The sequence below is a fragment of the Ovis aries genome, chromosome 22 (assembly GCF_016772045.2).
Source record: "Ovis aries strain OAR_USU_Benz2616 breed Rambouillet chromosome 22, ARS-UI_Ramb_v3.0, whole genome shotgun sequence".
NCBI lineage: Eukaryota > Metazoa > Chordata > Mammalia > Artiodactyla > Bovidae > Ovis > Ovis aries.
The window spans coordinates 32,471,864-32,488,799 of record NC_056075.1 but is presented as its reverse complement, the minus strand read 5'-3'; the positions used below and the strand labels follow the sequence as shown (position 1 = coordinate 32,488,799).

The following is a 16,936-nucleotide window of genomic DNA, read 5'->3' as shown; positions in this document are numbered from 1 at the left end:
GCATAGCCAAGTTTGAGAGCCACTAGCTTCCATGATTGTGAAGGAACCCTTGTCTAAGGCTGACTATTCTCCACGATCCATGAGGATACACACCACAGATTCAGTTGTCTGCAATAGTTTATTCTTAACACCTTATATTTTCAGGCGATATCAGTGTTGAAGGCAGGTAAGGTACAGCAGGAAGTGGAGTCAGGAGGAAAGATCAGTCGATTCCTTCCCAGGAGATATGGCTGCTGTGCAGGCTTCATGCCTTCATTCCCAGTCCGGGAGGCTGCTACTCAGTGCTTGCTTCATTCACTGGAAAGCTACACTTGACGTGAGTTTCAGCTCCTTTACCCACAGCTTCCAGCTCAGCAGCAAACTGTTGGGAATAGATTCGGTCACCAGGTATACTGTGGAAAACACTCTCAGAACATTCTTTTTGGGCACAGTGTTACAAGCCCAGTTTTACATTCTCCCAAACTAGAGACTTTAGGAAATGCTCAGTGGGATCAAATTCTTCCCTTCTGGACACAGACTTCAGTGAACACAAGGACACAGAAAAAATCTGTCTCATAAACACGATTAATACTGCTATAGCTTAAAACTCTACTTAATTTTAGGGGTTTTATGGAATAGTTAGAAAATATGTTCTTAAGTTCCTCAGAACTTAAAGTCTCTTAATTTGAACATTGGAAACTCCATATTGAGACCACCAATGAGTTAGGTTAACTATAAAACAAGGAAAAAGTCCCAAAGGCTCACTTTGGCCCCTGAACTAGTTATCACTTATAAAGGCTGGATTTCACAAGGTAGGAACAAAGATACTGTACAGATGGACCTTGAAGGAAGGTATCTTGATAAAAAGCAGTCCTAACACCTAAGATGTCATTTAAGCAACATTTAAGATGGGAAAGACAACAGTTATTTAGTTCGAGGCTAAACTTCCACGTGCTAAATCTCTCACTGAGTATTTTTTAAAAGCCCTAAAATTATGGTTTTATAATTTAGTAGGTAAAACAACAGGAGGAAAGATGAAAATGAACGTAAGGTTAGTTTTAAATCCACATTCCTACAAGGCAGGATACTTATGGGCCCCTTGCAGCTGTAAGTACCTTAACCTACTCCTGGGTGTCCTCATACAGACTCTTGATTTGAGTCCCAAAGTGCTTGGCAAGGTCTCCCCGCTTTGCTTTCAAGGTTGGTGTCAAGAGTCCATTTTCGATGGAAAATGGTTCTGGATGTAGATGGATGCATTTGACCTGGAAGAGATGCACACGTACACACACTTAGTAGTGATCTGGACTGTTCTGCAGAGCCCTCCTAAATGCTATGTGGGACTTCCCTGGTGGTCCTGTGGTTAAGAATCTGCCTGCCAATGCTGAGGACGCGGGTTCCATCCCTGGTCTGGGAAGATTCCATATGCGGTGCAGCAACTAAGCCTGTTTGCCGCGACTGCTGAACCCACATGCCACATCTACCGAAGCCTGTGTGCCCGAAAGCCAGTGCCGCACAACAAGAGAAGCCACCTCCACAATGGAAAGTCTATACACCACGACTAGAGAGTAACCTCCACTCACCGCAACTAGAGAAAGCCCACACACAGCAACAGAGACCCAGCTTGGTCAAATCCAAATAAAAAATTAATGCTATGCGAGGAAACTTAATCTTTTCTCTTATAGAAGTGGCACGATGACATGGGAGGGTTAGGAGAACAGTAACATACACCCATTCTCACACTAATAGTTTGGGAAAGACCTGAGTGGAGAAGGAGAATGAATAATGAACAGCATGGAGGGACTACACAAGTGAACGCAAAGGTCACTGCCATTTGGCGTCAATGGGTTAACTACCACTGAAGTCAGTTCCTTGGAAACCGAATTTCCTAACCCCATTATAAATGCAAACTTTAACACTTTCTAATGCAAGGAGATCCAACCAGTCCATTCTGAAGGAGATCAACCCTGGGATTTCTTTGGAAGGAATGATGCTGAAGCTGAAACTCCAGTACTTTGGCCACCTCATACGAAGACTTGACTCATTGGAAAAGACTCTGATGCTGGAAGGGACTGGGGGCAGAAGAAGAAGGGGATGACCGAGGATGAGATGGCTGGATGGCATCACTGACTCGATGAACGCGAGTCTGAGTGAACTCTGGGAGTTGGTGATGGACAGGGAGGCTTGGCGTGCTGCGATTCGTGGGGTCGCAGAGAGTCGGACACGACTGAGCGACTGAACTGAACTGAACTGCACTGAGTGTGCCTGAAGAGGACAGGATAACATGAGTAGTACATACCTGTTCAAAGGATTTAAGGCCACCTTCTGTCCCAGTTTTCTGTATGTCTTCTAATATGGCTTTCTTTATAGTCTAGGAATATAAAACATAACTTAGAGACTGGCTGTTGAAAAAGAGCCTAAAGAAAAGGCTGAGCAGGAACCAATTCAAAACACCAACTAAATTCATCAGGATAAAAGCAGGCTGTGGGGGTGTGAGCAAGAACACATGATATCTAAACGTTGCTCAAAGACAATAATGGGGAGAAAAAGCAACCCTAAATGGTAACAGGGGTTTTCTCTGGGTGGCATTATTTAATTCCTCATTTTCCAGTTAATTTTTTCACAATGCACATCTTACTATAAAAAGAATAAGGATTTTGGTAGTTGTTTTTAAACTCTACATCCCATCTTCCAGTCTAATAAAACCAGCCAGTACAGACACAGCAAGAGTCTGTTCTTCCAGCGAGGAGGTTCTGAGAAACCCTGGGTGCCCAAGTTGAAGGATGGGGAGAACAGGGAATCCCCCTCCCACAATAGGCCCATGGGTGTACATAGGCTTTCCTGAGTGAGACTTACTTGGTTTTGACACAGTTCTTCAATAGAGCCCTTTACCCCAATCTTGGCTGCAAATGAGGGAAGTGCATCCAGGTCAGGAACCACCACTCCCACTAGGAATGCCTGGAAAGGAAATAAAGGCACGTGAACTAGCGCAGCACTGCCCCCTAGCGGGGCAAAGAAGGCAGCGTTACATCTTCCTAATACGTGATGGTTCCCAAGCCTGACATTCAGGGCTAGCATCCCTTGAATAGCAAGATCAAACCAGTCCATCCTAAAGGAAATCAGTCCTGAATATTCATTGCAAGGACTGATGCTGAAGCTGAAGCTCCCTGATGTGAAGATCTGACTCCTTGGAAAAGACCCTGATGCTGGGAAAGATTGAAGGCAGGAGGAGAAGGGGACGACAGAGAATGAGATGGTTAGATGGCATCACCGACTCGATGGACATGAGTTTGAGCAAGCCCTGGGAGCTGGTGAAGAACAGGAAAGCCTGGTGTGCTGCAGTCCATGGAGTCACAAAGAGTTAGACACGACTGAGCAACTGAACCGAACTGAATCCTACTATTTTCTTAAAATATATTTCAAACCCTCATGGAACTTTAATCTCATTTTCCCACTTAACATCTCTACAAAAATGTTCCATTTAAATGTGATTGTTCAAAAAGAAATGGTGCTCAATATTAAGCTTAAAGCAACTCTGACCTCCGCATATCAATCCTCCTGTACTTCGGAGAAGCCAAGTTTAAGCACAGTGTTTATAAAACTGGCTATTGTTAAGAAATGTTACCCGTAAGGTTTCCCCATGTACAAAAATCTGCGACACCAGACTACTCCTGATGTAGATAGTTTCTATCTTCTCTGGAGCAATGTATTCTCCTTGGGCCAGCTTGAAAATGTTCTTTTTTCGGTCGATGACCTTCAGAGCTCCGTTCTGTAGCAGACAGAAAGACAACAGCATCAGTGTTTCTGAGCCTATTGAGTGATGTCAGTGAAGAGCGAGGTGAAATGAGAGGTAATCTTCCTTTCTGTTTTTAATCTTCCCTTTTAAACTTGACCTCTCCATTGACTTTTGGACAATTTTTCATTTCTCTTTTTGGTTTTGGGGAAAGGGAATGATGCAGCCTTTCACAAAACCTGTCTATACTGCATGCGTCTGTGAAAAGTCAGTGGGCAGCCTCAGAAAAAGTCCCCTGGACCTGCTGGGATTATGCACATGGCTACCTCATCCAATAAAGAAATTTTGCAGCTCTTAATTTCTAGTAATTTAATTTCCAATTACTTCATTCCAGCACTCTTGGGAACAGAGAAGGTGTTATCTTTTATTAAGACTTTAGAGTTAGATCTTCCCCTCCTTGTCTCCCTTTTCTCTATTCCTTTTAAATCCAGGATCAGTCTATATAGCTCCACTGTGCCACTGCTAATCAAACAAGTCAGTAATTGCCCTTGTTAGGACAGAAACAGCCAGAGAGAGCTCTCTGACCAGCCACTGGAGGTCATTTGCAGGTTCTGTCTCTGGGCTAGTTGATTTGAGGAGCTTAGGTTTTTAGGAATTTGAATTGTAGAACTGGGACAAGTGGCAAATAAGGTCCACATGATCATATCCAAAACAGGGCAATAGACTGAACCAATCCTGGAACCGTCAACAAGGCCAACTCCGGAAATTAACCACCAGCTCAGCCTAACAGACATTATCTGAAAGTGATGAATAAAGCTCAGCCCTTGATAATTCTAGTGTGAAAACACATCTATTGCCTATGCTTCGGGCTTATTAGACCTGAGAACTCTTACCATACAGACACAGACATGTTACCATAATACCCAAATCTATAAAATACATCATTAGGACCAGTGTTCTTAGAGATTTTGTTGTCAAACATTCCTTGAATATCACTTAAATCTTGAGAATATTGATCAAGAAGGGGGTTTTAAATCTGGTTACGCTCCCACTCCCCCAGCACATAGTAGGCAAAAACTTTCCAGAGAGGAAAGCTCTTGAAAATTCCCTTCAGGGGTTCTAAGGCACCGTCATTACTATGCAGGAATTTCCTCTCTTCTTAGGAAAACAGAGGGGGTTTGCAGAGACTACTTACTGCTGATTTTTTGTCAGCAAGCTCTGCTTTAAAGAAAGTCTCAGAGTGGTTGAACCAAGAGGGGCTGTGAAGGTCACTGAGAGGCAAAAAAAGGTCACTGAGAGGTGTATGAGTCTCTGCATACACCTGGCTTAGAAATCCTGCACCCTCATTTTGGTGTGTCTACATATTAAGTGGGGAAAAAAATATGTATCCCTATAAAAGGCAAACACTACAGGTCCATGGAGTTATCTTGAGTTGTTTCTGCCACAAGAAAAGTAAAAATCACAAAAACAACAACAAAAGACACTTTTACACTTCTTTGGAAAAGTCACCAAATTTTCCCCTGTCTTTGAGCAAGTCATTCCTGGTATCCAGGCTTCCCTGTTTTCTCAGTTGGTAAAGAATCTGCCTGTGATGCAGGAGATGCTGGTTTGAATCCTGGGTCAGGAAGATCCCCTGGAGAAGAGGAAGAAAGGCACCCACTCCAGTATTCTCGGGCTTTCCTGGTAGCACAGATGGTGGTAGAGAATCTGCCTGCAATGCAGGAGACCTGGGTTCAATCCCTGGGTTGGGATGATCCCCTGGAGAAAGGAATGGCAACCCACTCCAGTATTCTTGCCTGGAGAATTCCATGGACAGAGGAGCCTGGCAGGCTACAGTCTATGGGGTTGCAAAGAGTCGGACATGACTGAGAGACTTTCATTTTGAGCACGTCTATTCCATTGTTAAGGGACACTCAGACGTTTTGAAGAAACACCCACCGGGAGCCAGCGACCAATGTCTCCTGTGTGAAGCCAGCCATCCTTGTCCAAGGCCTCTTGTGTCTTCTCGGGGTCCTTCAGGTATCCTTTGAACACATTGGGGCCCCTGATGCAGATCTGTACAGAAGTTGGGACGAGATGGTGACAACAGAGAAGGCTGCTACAAACACCAACTCCTGGCTTTCATCTTTTTTTTTCCCCACCACCTTGATTCATCTGATGCTTTCCACTATAGTATGAGGAACACTGGGCTTCCCTAGTGGGTCAGATGGTAGAGAATCTGCCTGCAATGTGGGAAACACGAGTTCAATCCCTGAGTCGGGATTGAAGATCTCCTGGAGCAGGGAATGGCTACCTACTCTAGTATTCTTGCCTGGAGAATGCCATGGACAGAGGAGACTGGTGAGCTACAGTCCATGGGGTTGCAAAGAGTCAGACAGAACTGACTGACTAATACCAATGACACTAATGAAGAGCACCAGATTTTAATTTCTATTGTGGGGGACAAAGTTAGGCTCCAAGACATTGAAGTCCTTGCAAAAATTCTCAAAAGAACCAAACACAAACCTGCTCACAACTGTGTGCTTTTTCTGATACACACATCCCCACCATGATTGTGTAAAAACGACTGCTGGGCACAGCCTACTCACCTCTCCTTCATTGTTTACGGCAAAGTAGTTCATATCAGGTACATCTTCCAGCTTCACATGATTGCAAGCCATGGGGACTCCAACGTGGCCTAGAACACACCACACTGAATCAGCCAGGATACTGGGAAATGGTGATAACTCCAGCCATGTTTGAGAGATATTTATGGATTGACTCTAGAAGAATAAAACTGAAAGGTCATCTGGCGCCAGTGCCAGACAGTCAAGATAGAAGAGCCTGGACCAACCCTTAGATTTAGTATCTGCCACATTCATCCAGAGTATTGAGGCTATCTAAACACCCAAATTCTAGTTTATCTAGAACTCTTCGCCCAGCCATTGCACCTGCTGTCCGGTAAACAAAGAACCTACCTGATTTCCAATCCCCAGGTAATGTAACTGTACAGCCAGCAGTGCATTCTGTTTGACCATAAGCTTCAAACACCTGTGTGAACCAAAGAAGGGCTTTGAGAGTTACTCAAGATAAAGCAGGAGCTGGCTGTGCCCTATGGCCAGACATGAGGAAAGCAAGGCGTCTGAGAGCTGGAGGACACATAGTGTTTTAAAACCTTGAATTCATGAGAACCTGAGCTGCTAGGTCTTTGCAGCTGTGGATTTACTAAAAAACCAAAAGGGTCCAGAAATTGACCAAAGTGTGGAAACATACTATACTTTGGGAAATGTGGCATTTCAAGCTGATGGGGAAAAGAGAGTTATTCATTAAGTGACATGCGATCCAATGGCAGCTGGACTTGAACCTAGGCAAGGGCATGCTACTGAAGGAGCTAAAGAAAGTGAGAAGTATCTTTTAAGGGAAATAGCTATGGTATAGAACAGGGGTTGGCAAACTTCTGTATATAGGACCAGAGAGTGAATATTTTTGACTGTATGAGCCATTTGGTCTCTATGTCAATGACTTAACTCTGCCAATACAGCATCAAAGTGGCAGTAGACAACACATAAATAAATAAGTATGGCTGTGTTCCACCAAGACTTTATTTATAAATAGAGGAAACAGGCCAGATTTGGTCTGTAGCACAGACCAACTGGTGGTATAAAGGATAGCCTTGACTGGACAGGGGTGTGGGGGAAACACATGTGGAGTCTAAAGTGGGGATGGAGTCTGTCCCAGGCAGAGCTGCTGGAAGAGAGGAAGGCATTTCTGGGAGGGATATGGCATAGGGCCTTCTGATCTATGGGTTTTAGGAGCTGAGGGAAAGGAAGGAAAGGAAGAAAGAGGAACTCTGGCCTTGGCGTCAATTCAGAATCTATTGTGAAGGCAGGTATACACATAGGTGGTACTTGATGAGGACAAGGCTGTTTGTTTCACTCATGCTGTGCATGTTGGCCGAGAGAATGAACTACTTAGCCATCTAGGGGGAAAATATGAGACTATCTGTACTCAAGCCCTTTTACTAAATTCCAGATGGAGCAGAGACTTAATTGAAAAAAGGTAAAACCACAAGGTTACCAGAAAATCTGGATGAAAACAGTTTTATGCAATATTGAGGGTTGGGTCAGGAAGCCTAAGGTCTAAGCTCTTATAAAACCACATAAAAAAGGTGACTTAGTACATAAACATTTACAACTTTTATCTAGCAATACACAGTGCAAAAGATGAGACTATGAAATATACTTCTAACACAACAAAGATTGATTTTATTACTATACGAATTCTTAGAAAGCAAGGTGAAAGAGAACCAAACTCTCCTTTGCTCTTTTTTCTATAAGGAAGTAGTGTAGTAATTCATGAAAGCAATACAAGTGCCAGTAAACAATAGAAAGGATGTTTAGGGACTTCCCTGGTGATCTAGTGGTTAAGACTCTGCACTTCCAATGCAGAGGTCTTGGGTTCAGGCCCTGGTTGGGGAACTAAGATCCTGCATGCCTCATAGTGCAGCCAAACAAAGCCTCACAAATATTATTAAATAAATCTGTGAATGCTCAGTGTGATGAAGGCAAGGGAAAAAAAGAGCCCCCCAAAAGATGTTTGGTGTTAATAAAAGAAACAAAGTTGTAATAAGATTTTTCAAGTATCTATTTGGCTAAGATTTAAATGACTGAAAACATCCATCACTAGCAAGAAGGTGGGGTCTCAGGACTTGTGCATTATTTGCGGGAATGTATAAGAAAGACAAGACCCTCCTGATGAAGTGTGAGCATTAACATTAACATGTAAGAAAAACTCATATACTTTGGCCCAATAATTCCCACTTGCAAAGATTTATCCTAAATTGATAGTTGCATAAATATGCACAAATATCCTTATCACCTCATTGATTATAACAGCAAAAAAAAAAAAAAATGATGTCTATCAATAGGAGACTGGGTTTCCTAGGTAGCACAAGTGTAAAGAATCCACCTGCCAATGCAGGAAATGTAAGAAACGCAGGTTCAATCCCTAGGTTGGGAAGATCCCCTGGAGGTGGACATGACAATCCTGTCCAGTATTCTTGCCTAAAGAATCCCATGGACAGAGGAGGCTGGTTGGCTACAGTTCATAGGGTCTTTAACAGTCAAGAGTTGGACATGACTGAAACAACTTAACACGCAACAGGAGACCAGTTATTTAGGTACATTCAATAAACTATTACAAAACCACTAAAATGATGTTTATTTGACTAGGATCAATATGGATGGGGCAAGCACTGCTTAACAAGCATATTAGAACACTGATGCCATTTTTAAAGATTATACTCTATTTAGAGTTATTATAAAACATCAGATATATTTCCCATATAATAATATCCTTGTAACTCATTTTGCACCTAACCGTTTGTACCTCTTACCCTCCTAGCCCTAAATTGCCCTCTACCCACCACTAGGAGTTTGTTCTCTGTACCTGTGAGCCTGATTCTTTCTTATTACATTCATTGGTCTGTTGCATTTTTTAGATTCCACATATAAGTGATGTCACATGGAATTTGTCTTTGTCTGATTTATTTCACTTGGCATAATGCCCTCCAAGTCCATTCACACTGCTTCGAATGGCAAAGTTTTGTTAACACTGATGCTATTTGTGTCAAGGTTTCTGTATACAGATGCATTAAGCAGTGACTGGAAGGATATTTTCTCTTGACTTTGAGTTTCTGGCTGACTTTCTACTTGGCACTTTTCATTTGTGTTTTCATTTTTATTTGAATAGTGAGTTTTACTTGTGCAAAAGCGAAATTAGCTATCCTCCAAAAAAGGGGCCTGTTACCTGAATGGGAAGGAAAGAAGAGGTGATGTATGGATATATATAATTAATTCACTTTGCTGTACAGCATAAACTAACACAACATTGTAAAGCACATACACCCCAATAAAAATTTAAAAAAAAAAAAAAGGTGCTTGGCTTACCAGACATCCCATTGCTGCCCGGAGGAATGTCAAGACGGGAGGTGAGATGGGGGCAGCTCCAGTGATCAGGAACCGAACCTTCCCACCCAGGCTTTCCTGTTTAATAGAAACAAAAGACCTGTTGAAAACTATTCCCTTGGCTTTAGTCTCCTGCACTGCAAAATGGGCAGAACAGCCTGCTTATCCAGTGCTGTCATAAGGATTAAACTCATTAATTCACAAAGCACTTAGAAAGGGTCCATCATTGTGAAAAGAACTTAAAATGCTGGCTGTTATGGTCACCACCATCCACAGCGGGAACCAGACCTGCAATTTTTTTTTTTTTTTTGACATTTCCTCAGGTAATTTGTATTGTTGGACCTTTCAAATTACTTAGGACTCTCAACAGACCACCCAAGAGAATGAAAGAGCTAGAACCTAAGAAAAATCCACTTTCTGCATTTCGGCCAAATACCTTTAGTGACAAAGTTGTCAGAGAGAGATCTCAAAAGGCTGAGTGAACACAGAAAGTGCCAAAGGGTCTCCAGTTAAAGAGACGCTTGACCATCAAAGGAAAAGCAAAGTATGCTGAGGCAGAGGGCAGCCCAGACACATACCTGGCTCCATCAGGATCTACCCACATACCTGGATCTTTCCAAAGATGAGCTTGTCCCACAGACTGTCACGTCTGATGATACCCTTTTTCACTTCACTGAATTTTCTGGCAACAGCCAAGTTCAACAAGAACTTCTTCAAGGGTGTCTTGGCTTCGTTTTGTACCTGTAGAGTGACAGCTCCTCTTAGTGGGAAACCTATTGGATACTCACCAAAGCCATTCATCAACAAATAAGAGATAGTGCCTCCTAACATCAAAAGAAAGTGACTCTTATTCACGCCCTGGTATGCTGAAAAATGATGGAAGTTCATGCTAACAAAGAATTGAACTTTGTACACACAGACAAAGCTCCAGCTCCCCCAAATTCCTTGTCCTTAGCAAACAACCTTGACAACTGACACAGCATGTCCCCAAAAGGTAGCATCTATCTACAAAGTTACCTGGGAGTACTGATGAAACAGCTGATTGTGCACCACGGTTAGGGCTTTTGATTTAGGATCATATGTATGTATGTTATATAGTATCATAATATTACAAAGAAAATTTCTCACTGACCAGCTTTGAAGGTCACTGGGGTACCAGTTCATTTTTTTCAAGACTGATAAATAAAGGAAAAAAAATCAAATATTTGTGCCTTCATGGAAGACTCTCAGCTAATGAAGGCAAGAGAAATGCTTGGATTAGAAAAATCACCATTTTCCTAACCTTAATGAAAAACAGAGCAGAGATCAATAACAGCTAAATCTGTCATGAGGCCATGAAATTTTGGCTCATCTCCTTATTAGACCTGACTCTGGACAAATTATTTAACCTCTGATTCAGTCTCATCATCTGTAAATTAGGGATAATAAATGTTGGTGTGATTTCCTGGGTTTTTGTAGAAATGAAATAATGGAATGTATGTGAAATATTTACCATGGGCTTAGCACCTCAGCAAGAAGCACTCTAACCAGCAGGTGTTACGAAATCAGAGTAACAATTTCCAAGTCAGCTGAATTTTGAGAGGTTCCTCAAGTCTCTGAATTAAACTGTTTCTCCATATCACATCCAAGTAATCTCATCCAGAGGAAAGGGGGTTTCATTTGTACAATTTTTCGTGGCTGCATTGGGAAGCGTGGCTGTAAGTGGATGCTGGTGGGGGTGGGGGGTAAGGGTGGAGACGGAGCACAGTTCTTAGCAACATAGAGTCTCTAGGAGCTGTAGTCGGGCCTAAGCCCCACACAGCTCAGGGCCAGCCCAGCAGAAGCAAGGTAAGTACCTTATCATAGATCTTGTTAAGGAGTCGAGGCACTGTAGGGAACAATGTGGGCTTCAGGGTCTTCATGTCATCAGGCAGCAGTCGAATGTCTCCTTGGAAGAATCCGACTTTGGCTCCACAAGAGTATACAACAGCCTAAAAGCAGAACCAGAGGATGGGGATCAGAGCCAAAGAACCTCTTTGAGTCGGGTCTGTTTGGGACAAAATTAAGGACATCCAATGGGCACTTTGATGTGAAGAGTTGACTCACTGGAAAATACCCTGGTGCTGGAAAGACTGAAGGAAAAAGGAGAAGGGGGTGGCAGAGGATGAGATGGCTAGATAGCATCACCGACTCAATGGACTTGATTTTGAGCAAACTCTGGGACAGAGTGAAGGACAGGGAGGCCTGGCGTGCTGCAGTCCATGGGGTCTCAAAGAGTCAGACACTACTTGCTGACTGAACAGCAACAAAAATGGGCACTTTTCTCTGAACCCCCTCACCCCTGACACTTCATGTACCCAGAACTCTGAGACCCTACTCCCTAGACAGGATGACACTCACCTCTGCTGAGGCGGTAGGACAGGTAAGTCAGATTGTGAGGCTGCAGGCCCATCCCTACTCCACCCACAGCTCTGGGTGAGTGTCTAAGGCATGCATCATTTCTAAGAGCCCATTCATTACATAGCACTAAGAAAAAAGCACTGCCACTCAAACTAGAACACACCTACAGTGGTTAAGACCATCTCAATTTCAGAAGTGATAGAATGTGAAAACTCTGGAAGTTTTCATGTATATTCACAGAGTATACATCAGGGCTGTATATTGTCACCCTGCTTATTTAACTTATATGCAGAGTACACCCTGTGAAATGCCAGCTGGATGGAGCACAAGCTGGAATCAAGATTGCCAGGAGAAATATCAATAACCTCAGATACACAGATGATACCACCCTTACGGCTGAAAGTGAAGAAGAACTAAAGAGCCTCTTGATGAAAGTGAAGGAAGAGAGTGAAAAAGTTGGCTTAAAACTCAACATTCAGAAAACTAAGATTATGGCATCCGGTACCATCACTTCATGACAAATAGATGGGGAAACAATGGAAAGAGTGAGAGACTTTATTTTGGGGGGCTCCAAAATCACTGCAGATGGTGACTGCAGCCATGAAATTAAAAGATGCTTGCTCCTTGGAAGAAAAGCTATGACCAACCTAGACAGCAAATTTAAAAGCAGAGACATTCCTTTGCCAACAAAGATCCGTCTAGTCAAAGCTATGGTTTTTCCAGTAGCCATGTGTGGATGTGAGTGTTGGACTATAAAGAAAGCTGAGAGCCGACAAACTGATGCTTTTGAACTGTGGTGTTGGAGAAGACTCTTGAGAGTACCTTGGACTGCAAGGAGATCCAACCAGTCAATCCTAAGGGAAATCAGTCCTGAATATTCATTGGAAGGACTGATGCTGAAACTGAAGCTCCAATACTTTGGCCACCTGATGTAAGAACTGACTCATTGGAAAAGACCCTGATGCTGGGAAAGATTGAAGACAGGAGGAGAAGAGGTTGACAGAGGATGAGATGGTTGGATGGTATCATGAGTTTGATGGACATGAATGGACTCGATGGACATGAGTTTGAGCAAGCTCCAGGAGTTGGTGATGGATAGGGAAGCCTGGAGTGCTGCAGTCCATGGGGTCACAAAGAGTCGGACACAACTGAGCAACTGAACTGACTGAAAATGTGAAAAACATGCTGATTAGAATTAATATTATATTAATCGGATATCAGCACTTTAACCCAAGGAACTGAATCTTCCATTTTAGCATTTCATGTACCAACAGATAAGCTGGTTGAAGAGGTATTTAAGCAGGGATCAGAGAGGGGATTTTCCATCCCTAATGACATCTGTGTTTTTGCTTTTGGTTCTCAAGCCAGGCTCAGAATAGCCTGAAAATCTTGGTGACCACGCACAGAAGGCCAGCTCTTCCCCAGTGCCTGTGCCATCGCCAGCAGCTCCCCCTGACACACTCTGGACACCTTATCTGGATCAAAGGTTCCTTCTTCGCCTCTCTGTGGGGAACTTCCTTTTCTTTAAGCCTAGATCTTTTCAAAACCTCTAGCCCAAAGAAAAGAAAAAACAGTGCCTCCTCTCCCTGCGCAGGATAGATAGTAAACTCCAGGCTATGAGCTCCAAGGATTTGCAGGCACCCTGTGTGAAGGCAGGAGCAAGCATTCACCCCATGGAGTACAGACAGACTCAACACAGGAAGACTCTGCAGCAGGTTAGGGGTGATGCCAAGATTAGGACTCAGCCGTGACCACTCCCTGCTGCCCATGCCCTCACATTAGACAGTAGCTTGCAAATGTTGCAGAGCTGCCCTTTGGATAAATGTGGGACTAGCAAGCCAGGACCCTCTTTTCACACACCTGCTAGGAATACAGGATCTTACCTGTACAATCCTATCAAACATATGAGCCAAGGGGAGGTAGGATATAGTCACGTCCTCAGGATTGGGCTGAAAAACACTCTAGAGATCAGGAAATGGAAAGGAGACAACAATGGGTTAATGTCAATTTCCTCTTCCAAACACCTCTTCTTTCTCGGACTGCCGCATCCAGTTGTGCAGACGTGCCCTGGGTAACTCTAAGGGCTGCTCTAACTGCACTGAGTGTGGAGATCTGCAGTGACTCTGACAGAGCAAAACTCTATGGGACTTCCCCAGAGGTCCAGCGGTTAAGACTTTACCTTCCAGTGCAGAGGGTGTGAGTTCTATCCCTGGTCAGGGAGCTGAGATCCCACGTACCTTGTAGCCCCCAAAAATCAAAACATAAAACAGAGCCAATACTATAACACATTCGATAAAAACTTTAAAAATGGTCCAGATTAAAAAAAAAATATATATATATAGCTTAATAAATAAAAGGGCAAAACTCCAGACAAAGATGTACCGGTATTCATCCACACTCAGGCCTTCAATCTGTTTTTTCCCTCTCTGCCTCCTCTCACTTTAAGATTAAAATCTTACGACAGATTGACATTTTAATGAGGGCCTTGTTTTCAATTGACCACTGACCTCCACACATTTGAGAAAACCAGAAGCATTGGAAACAATATTTGCATGGGTTAACATGGCTCCTTTGGGATCACCTGTAGGAGACAAGTGGTGGAAAGATCCAGTTAGTGACTAATAGGTTGTCTCTGGCATTGAAATGAGAAGCCACACTCATTTGGTTCTGTTCCATGGAGCCAGGAACTTCTGTCCCTGAGTCTTTTTATGAATGGTGTATATGCCTCTGCTTATGAATGACTGGTTCCCCCAGAAACTCTACTCTGCATGATTAGCCTTGTGCTACCACACAGGGTGCAGCCGCAGTCACAGATAGCAACAAAAAGAAGACCCCAAGTGACCCCCACCCTGCCTTGTGCTGTCTTCATGGTGAAGACTTCAGATGTAACAATATTACCTAGCCATCACTTTATAAACAGGGCACAGTGGAATGGCTATAACTTCTAGATTATGATGGTTCAAATTAAAAGTTATCAAGAGTTCTAATAGCTAGCTAGCTACATGGAGGGGGAGAAAGAGGACACAGACTGATCTGTTTAGATCTACCACTGGGCTATCTTGATTGAGTGAAGCCATTCCAGTGATTGAGAGAATGGTAGGCTCTCTCAATTGAGAGAGTTAAATTGAGAGAGTGGTAGGCGGGGGTAGGAAGTTGACTTTATGAAGCCATCTTTAAGGCCCTTCCATTCCATAGCATGTCAACTGCTCCCGGTTGTTCATTGAAATGTGTTTGCTTATGCTTGGGTTTTTCTAAGTGGGCAACCATATTCAGAAGTCTTAGATTATAAGTCCCCAGGATAGGGCTGCTTGTAAAGTATATTTACCAGCCCACCAGACGTCAGTGACTCAAGCCGTGTTTTTGGCTATCTAGGGGCATCTGGGGCAACTTCCTGGGCACTGACCTGTGGTCCCGCTGGTAAAGCAAATGATGCTCAGATCTTCTGGAGCAGGAGGCTGGAGGGGGAAGCATAGGAGCTTAGTCCACTGCGAGCTTTGAGAGTTGAAGATGGCAAGACTCAAGATCAGGCAGAAGAAAACTTACCACGGGTTTTCTGAAGTTCTCTTTGCCTAAATTCTGCATGAACAGAAAAGCAAGAAAGACTTTAGTTGAGATAGACAGTCTTAGGACCAATACAGTCCTCTTTTCCTTTTGCATGTGAATACCTCTGCTGGAATACAACCCAAATTCCAACCCAGGTCAGGCCTCAAAGCCAACATTCAGGCACAATGGAAGCCTCAGGGTAGAGTATAAGTTCTTTCTAGAATACCAGCTTATGAAGGCAGATCCCAAATGTCCAAACTTCCCATCAGACTCTCAAGGTTCAGTCTTCCAGGACCGCTGCTAAATCATTCTAAATAAAATGAATAGTTGACATTTCAAGGCTTACTGCACATTATATCACTGTCCTGAGCACTTTATGTTCTCTCATTTAACTCTTTAAATCTCCTCTGTGAAGCAGGGATGGTTTCATCTTCATATGACAGAGAGGGAAGGGAAGATGTGGTGCAGCTGGCCCCAGGTCACATAACTAATGGATGTAGAACCAGAAGGTGAACCTAGGAAGCCTGATTCCAGGATCACCCCCCCTAACTACTGCTGTATTTATAAATTCTGTACTTGGAAGTCTGTCTGCTGGCCACAGACCTTCCTCCCTCACTGGCAGGCTTTCTGAGTTGTCTTGGGGAAATGATTCCCGTAGCTTAATATCATGAGTGTAATTGACTCCTCCCCTGCCACCTCTGGAGGACATCAACTTGCTTTCTTGTATGGAAGTCCTGCAAGTTGCTCACAGTGTGAGACCAGCCTTCTGGCTGGCAGTTGAGCTTCAGTCCCCTACCTCAGCATCAAACAGGGATAAGATTTCAACTCCACACTTCTCCCCTCTCTTCTTCAGGTCTTCCTCAAAGGGATCCATGAGGATGACCAATTTCAGGCCTGGGGTGAGGCCCTTTTCCACATTACTGATCAGGACTAATGCCTTTTGGGGTGTATCACAGATTACCGTGGTGATATCAGCTGAAAGCAGAAAGAGAGACAGAGGTCAGCCTCTTGTGTTGCCGTGCATCCGATTTTCTCGCAAAGAGGAAAAGACTTGAAAATGTCAGAACTACTGGATCCCTTAAAGAGATTACGTTTGTAAATCAGATTTATAATGTATAAAATCTGAAACATTCCATTGATAATAAAATTAACTTAATTGAAACAGAAGCACTTAGTTTCCTTGCACACTGCCAACCGTTTATAGTTTCTAGAGGAGCCACAAAATTCCTTCAGGTTAAGAATACAGACAACATGTTTGGTCACATATGTGGACCTGTCCATTTGTTTTGTTTGGGGGCATGGGGAGGAGGGATTAAAAAGGGAAGGAGAGGGCAAGTAGGATTTTAGCAGACAAGTATTT

The 16,936-nt window shown here is 43.3% G+C and overlaps 1 protein-coding gene across 12 annotated transcripts in view; it reads right to left on the bottom strand.

Moving 5' to 3' along the window:
* Window positions 1-99: 99 nt before the first annotated feature.
* ACSL5 (acyl-CoA synthetase long chain family member 5) overlaps window positions 100-16,936 on the bottom strand; it is a 59,429-nt gene continuing 42,592 nt past the window's right edge. For 6 of the 12 annotated variants that reach the window (XM_042238947.2, XM_042238948.2, XM_027960156.2 and 3 more), the window contains 16 exons: window positions 16,373-16,551; window positions 15,577-15,609; window positions 15,437-15,488; window positions 14,541-14,614; window positions 13,917-13,994; window positions 11,490-11,624; window positions 10,261-10,395; window positions 9,637-9,732; window positions 6,667-6,739; window positions 6,298-6,386; window positions 5,648-5,764; window positions 3,602-3,745; window positions 2,833-2,934; window positions 2,276-2,347; window positions 1,095-1,241; window positions 100-361 (listed from right to left, as the gene is read on the bottom strand). In XM_042238947.2, the coding sequence (XP_042094881.1) occupies window positions 1,101-1,241; window positions 2,276-2,347; window positions 2,833-2,934; window positions 3,602-3,745; window positions 5,648-5,764; window positions 6,298-6,386; window positions 6,667-6,739; window positions 9,637-9,732; window positions 10,261-10,395; window positions 11,490-11,624; window positions 13,917-13,994; window positions 14,541-14,614; window positions 15,437-15,488; window positions 15,577-15,609; window positions 16,373-16,551 (1,520 nt within the window). In that variant the 3' untranslated portion in view covers window positions 100-361; window positions 1,095-1,100. Of the gene's footprint in view, window positions 2,348-2,832; window positions 2,935-3,601; window positions 3,746-5,647; window positions 5,765-6,297; window positions 6,387-6,666; window positions 6,740-9,636; window positions 9,733-10,260; window positions 10,396-11,489; window positions 11,625-13,916; window positions 13,995-14,540; window positions 14,615-15,436; window positions 15,489-15,576; window positions 15,610-16,372; window positions 16,552-16,936 lie in introns of all 12 variants that reach the window. The other 6 variants (XM_060404471.1, XM_060404472.1, XM_060404470.1 and 3 more) reach the window with 1 other exon arrangement.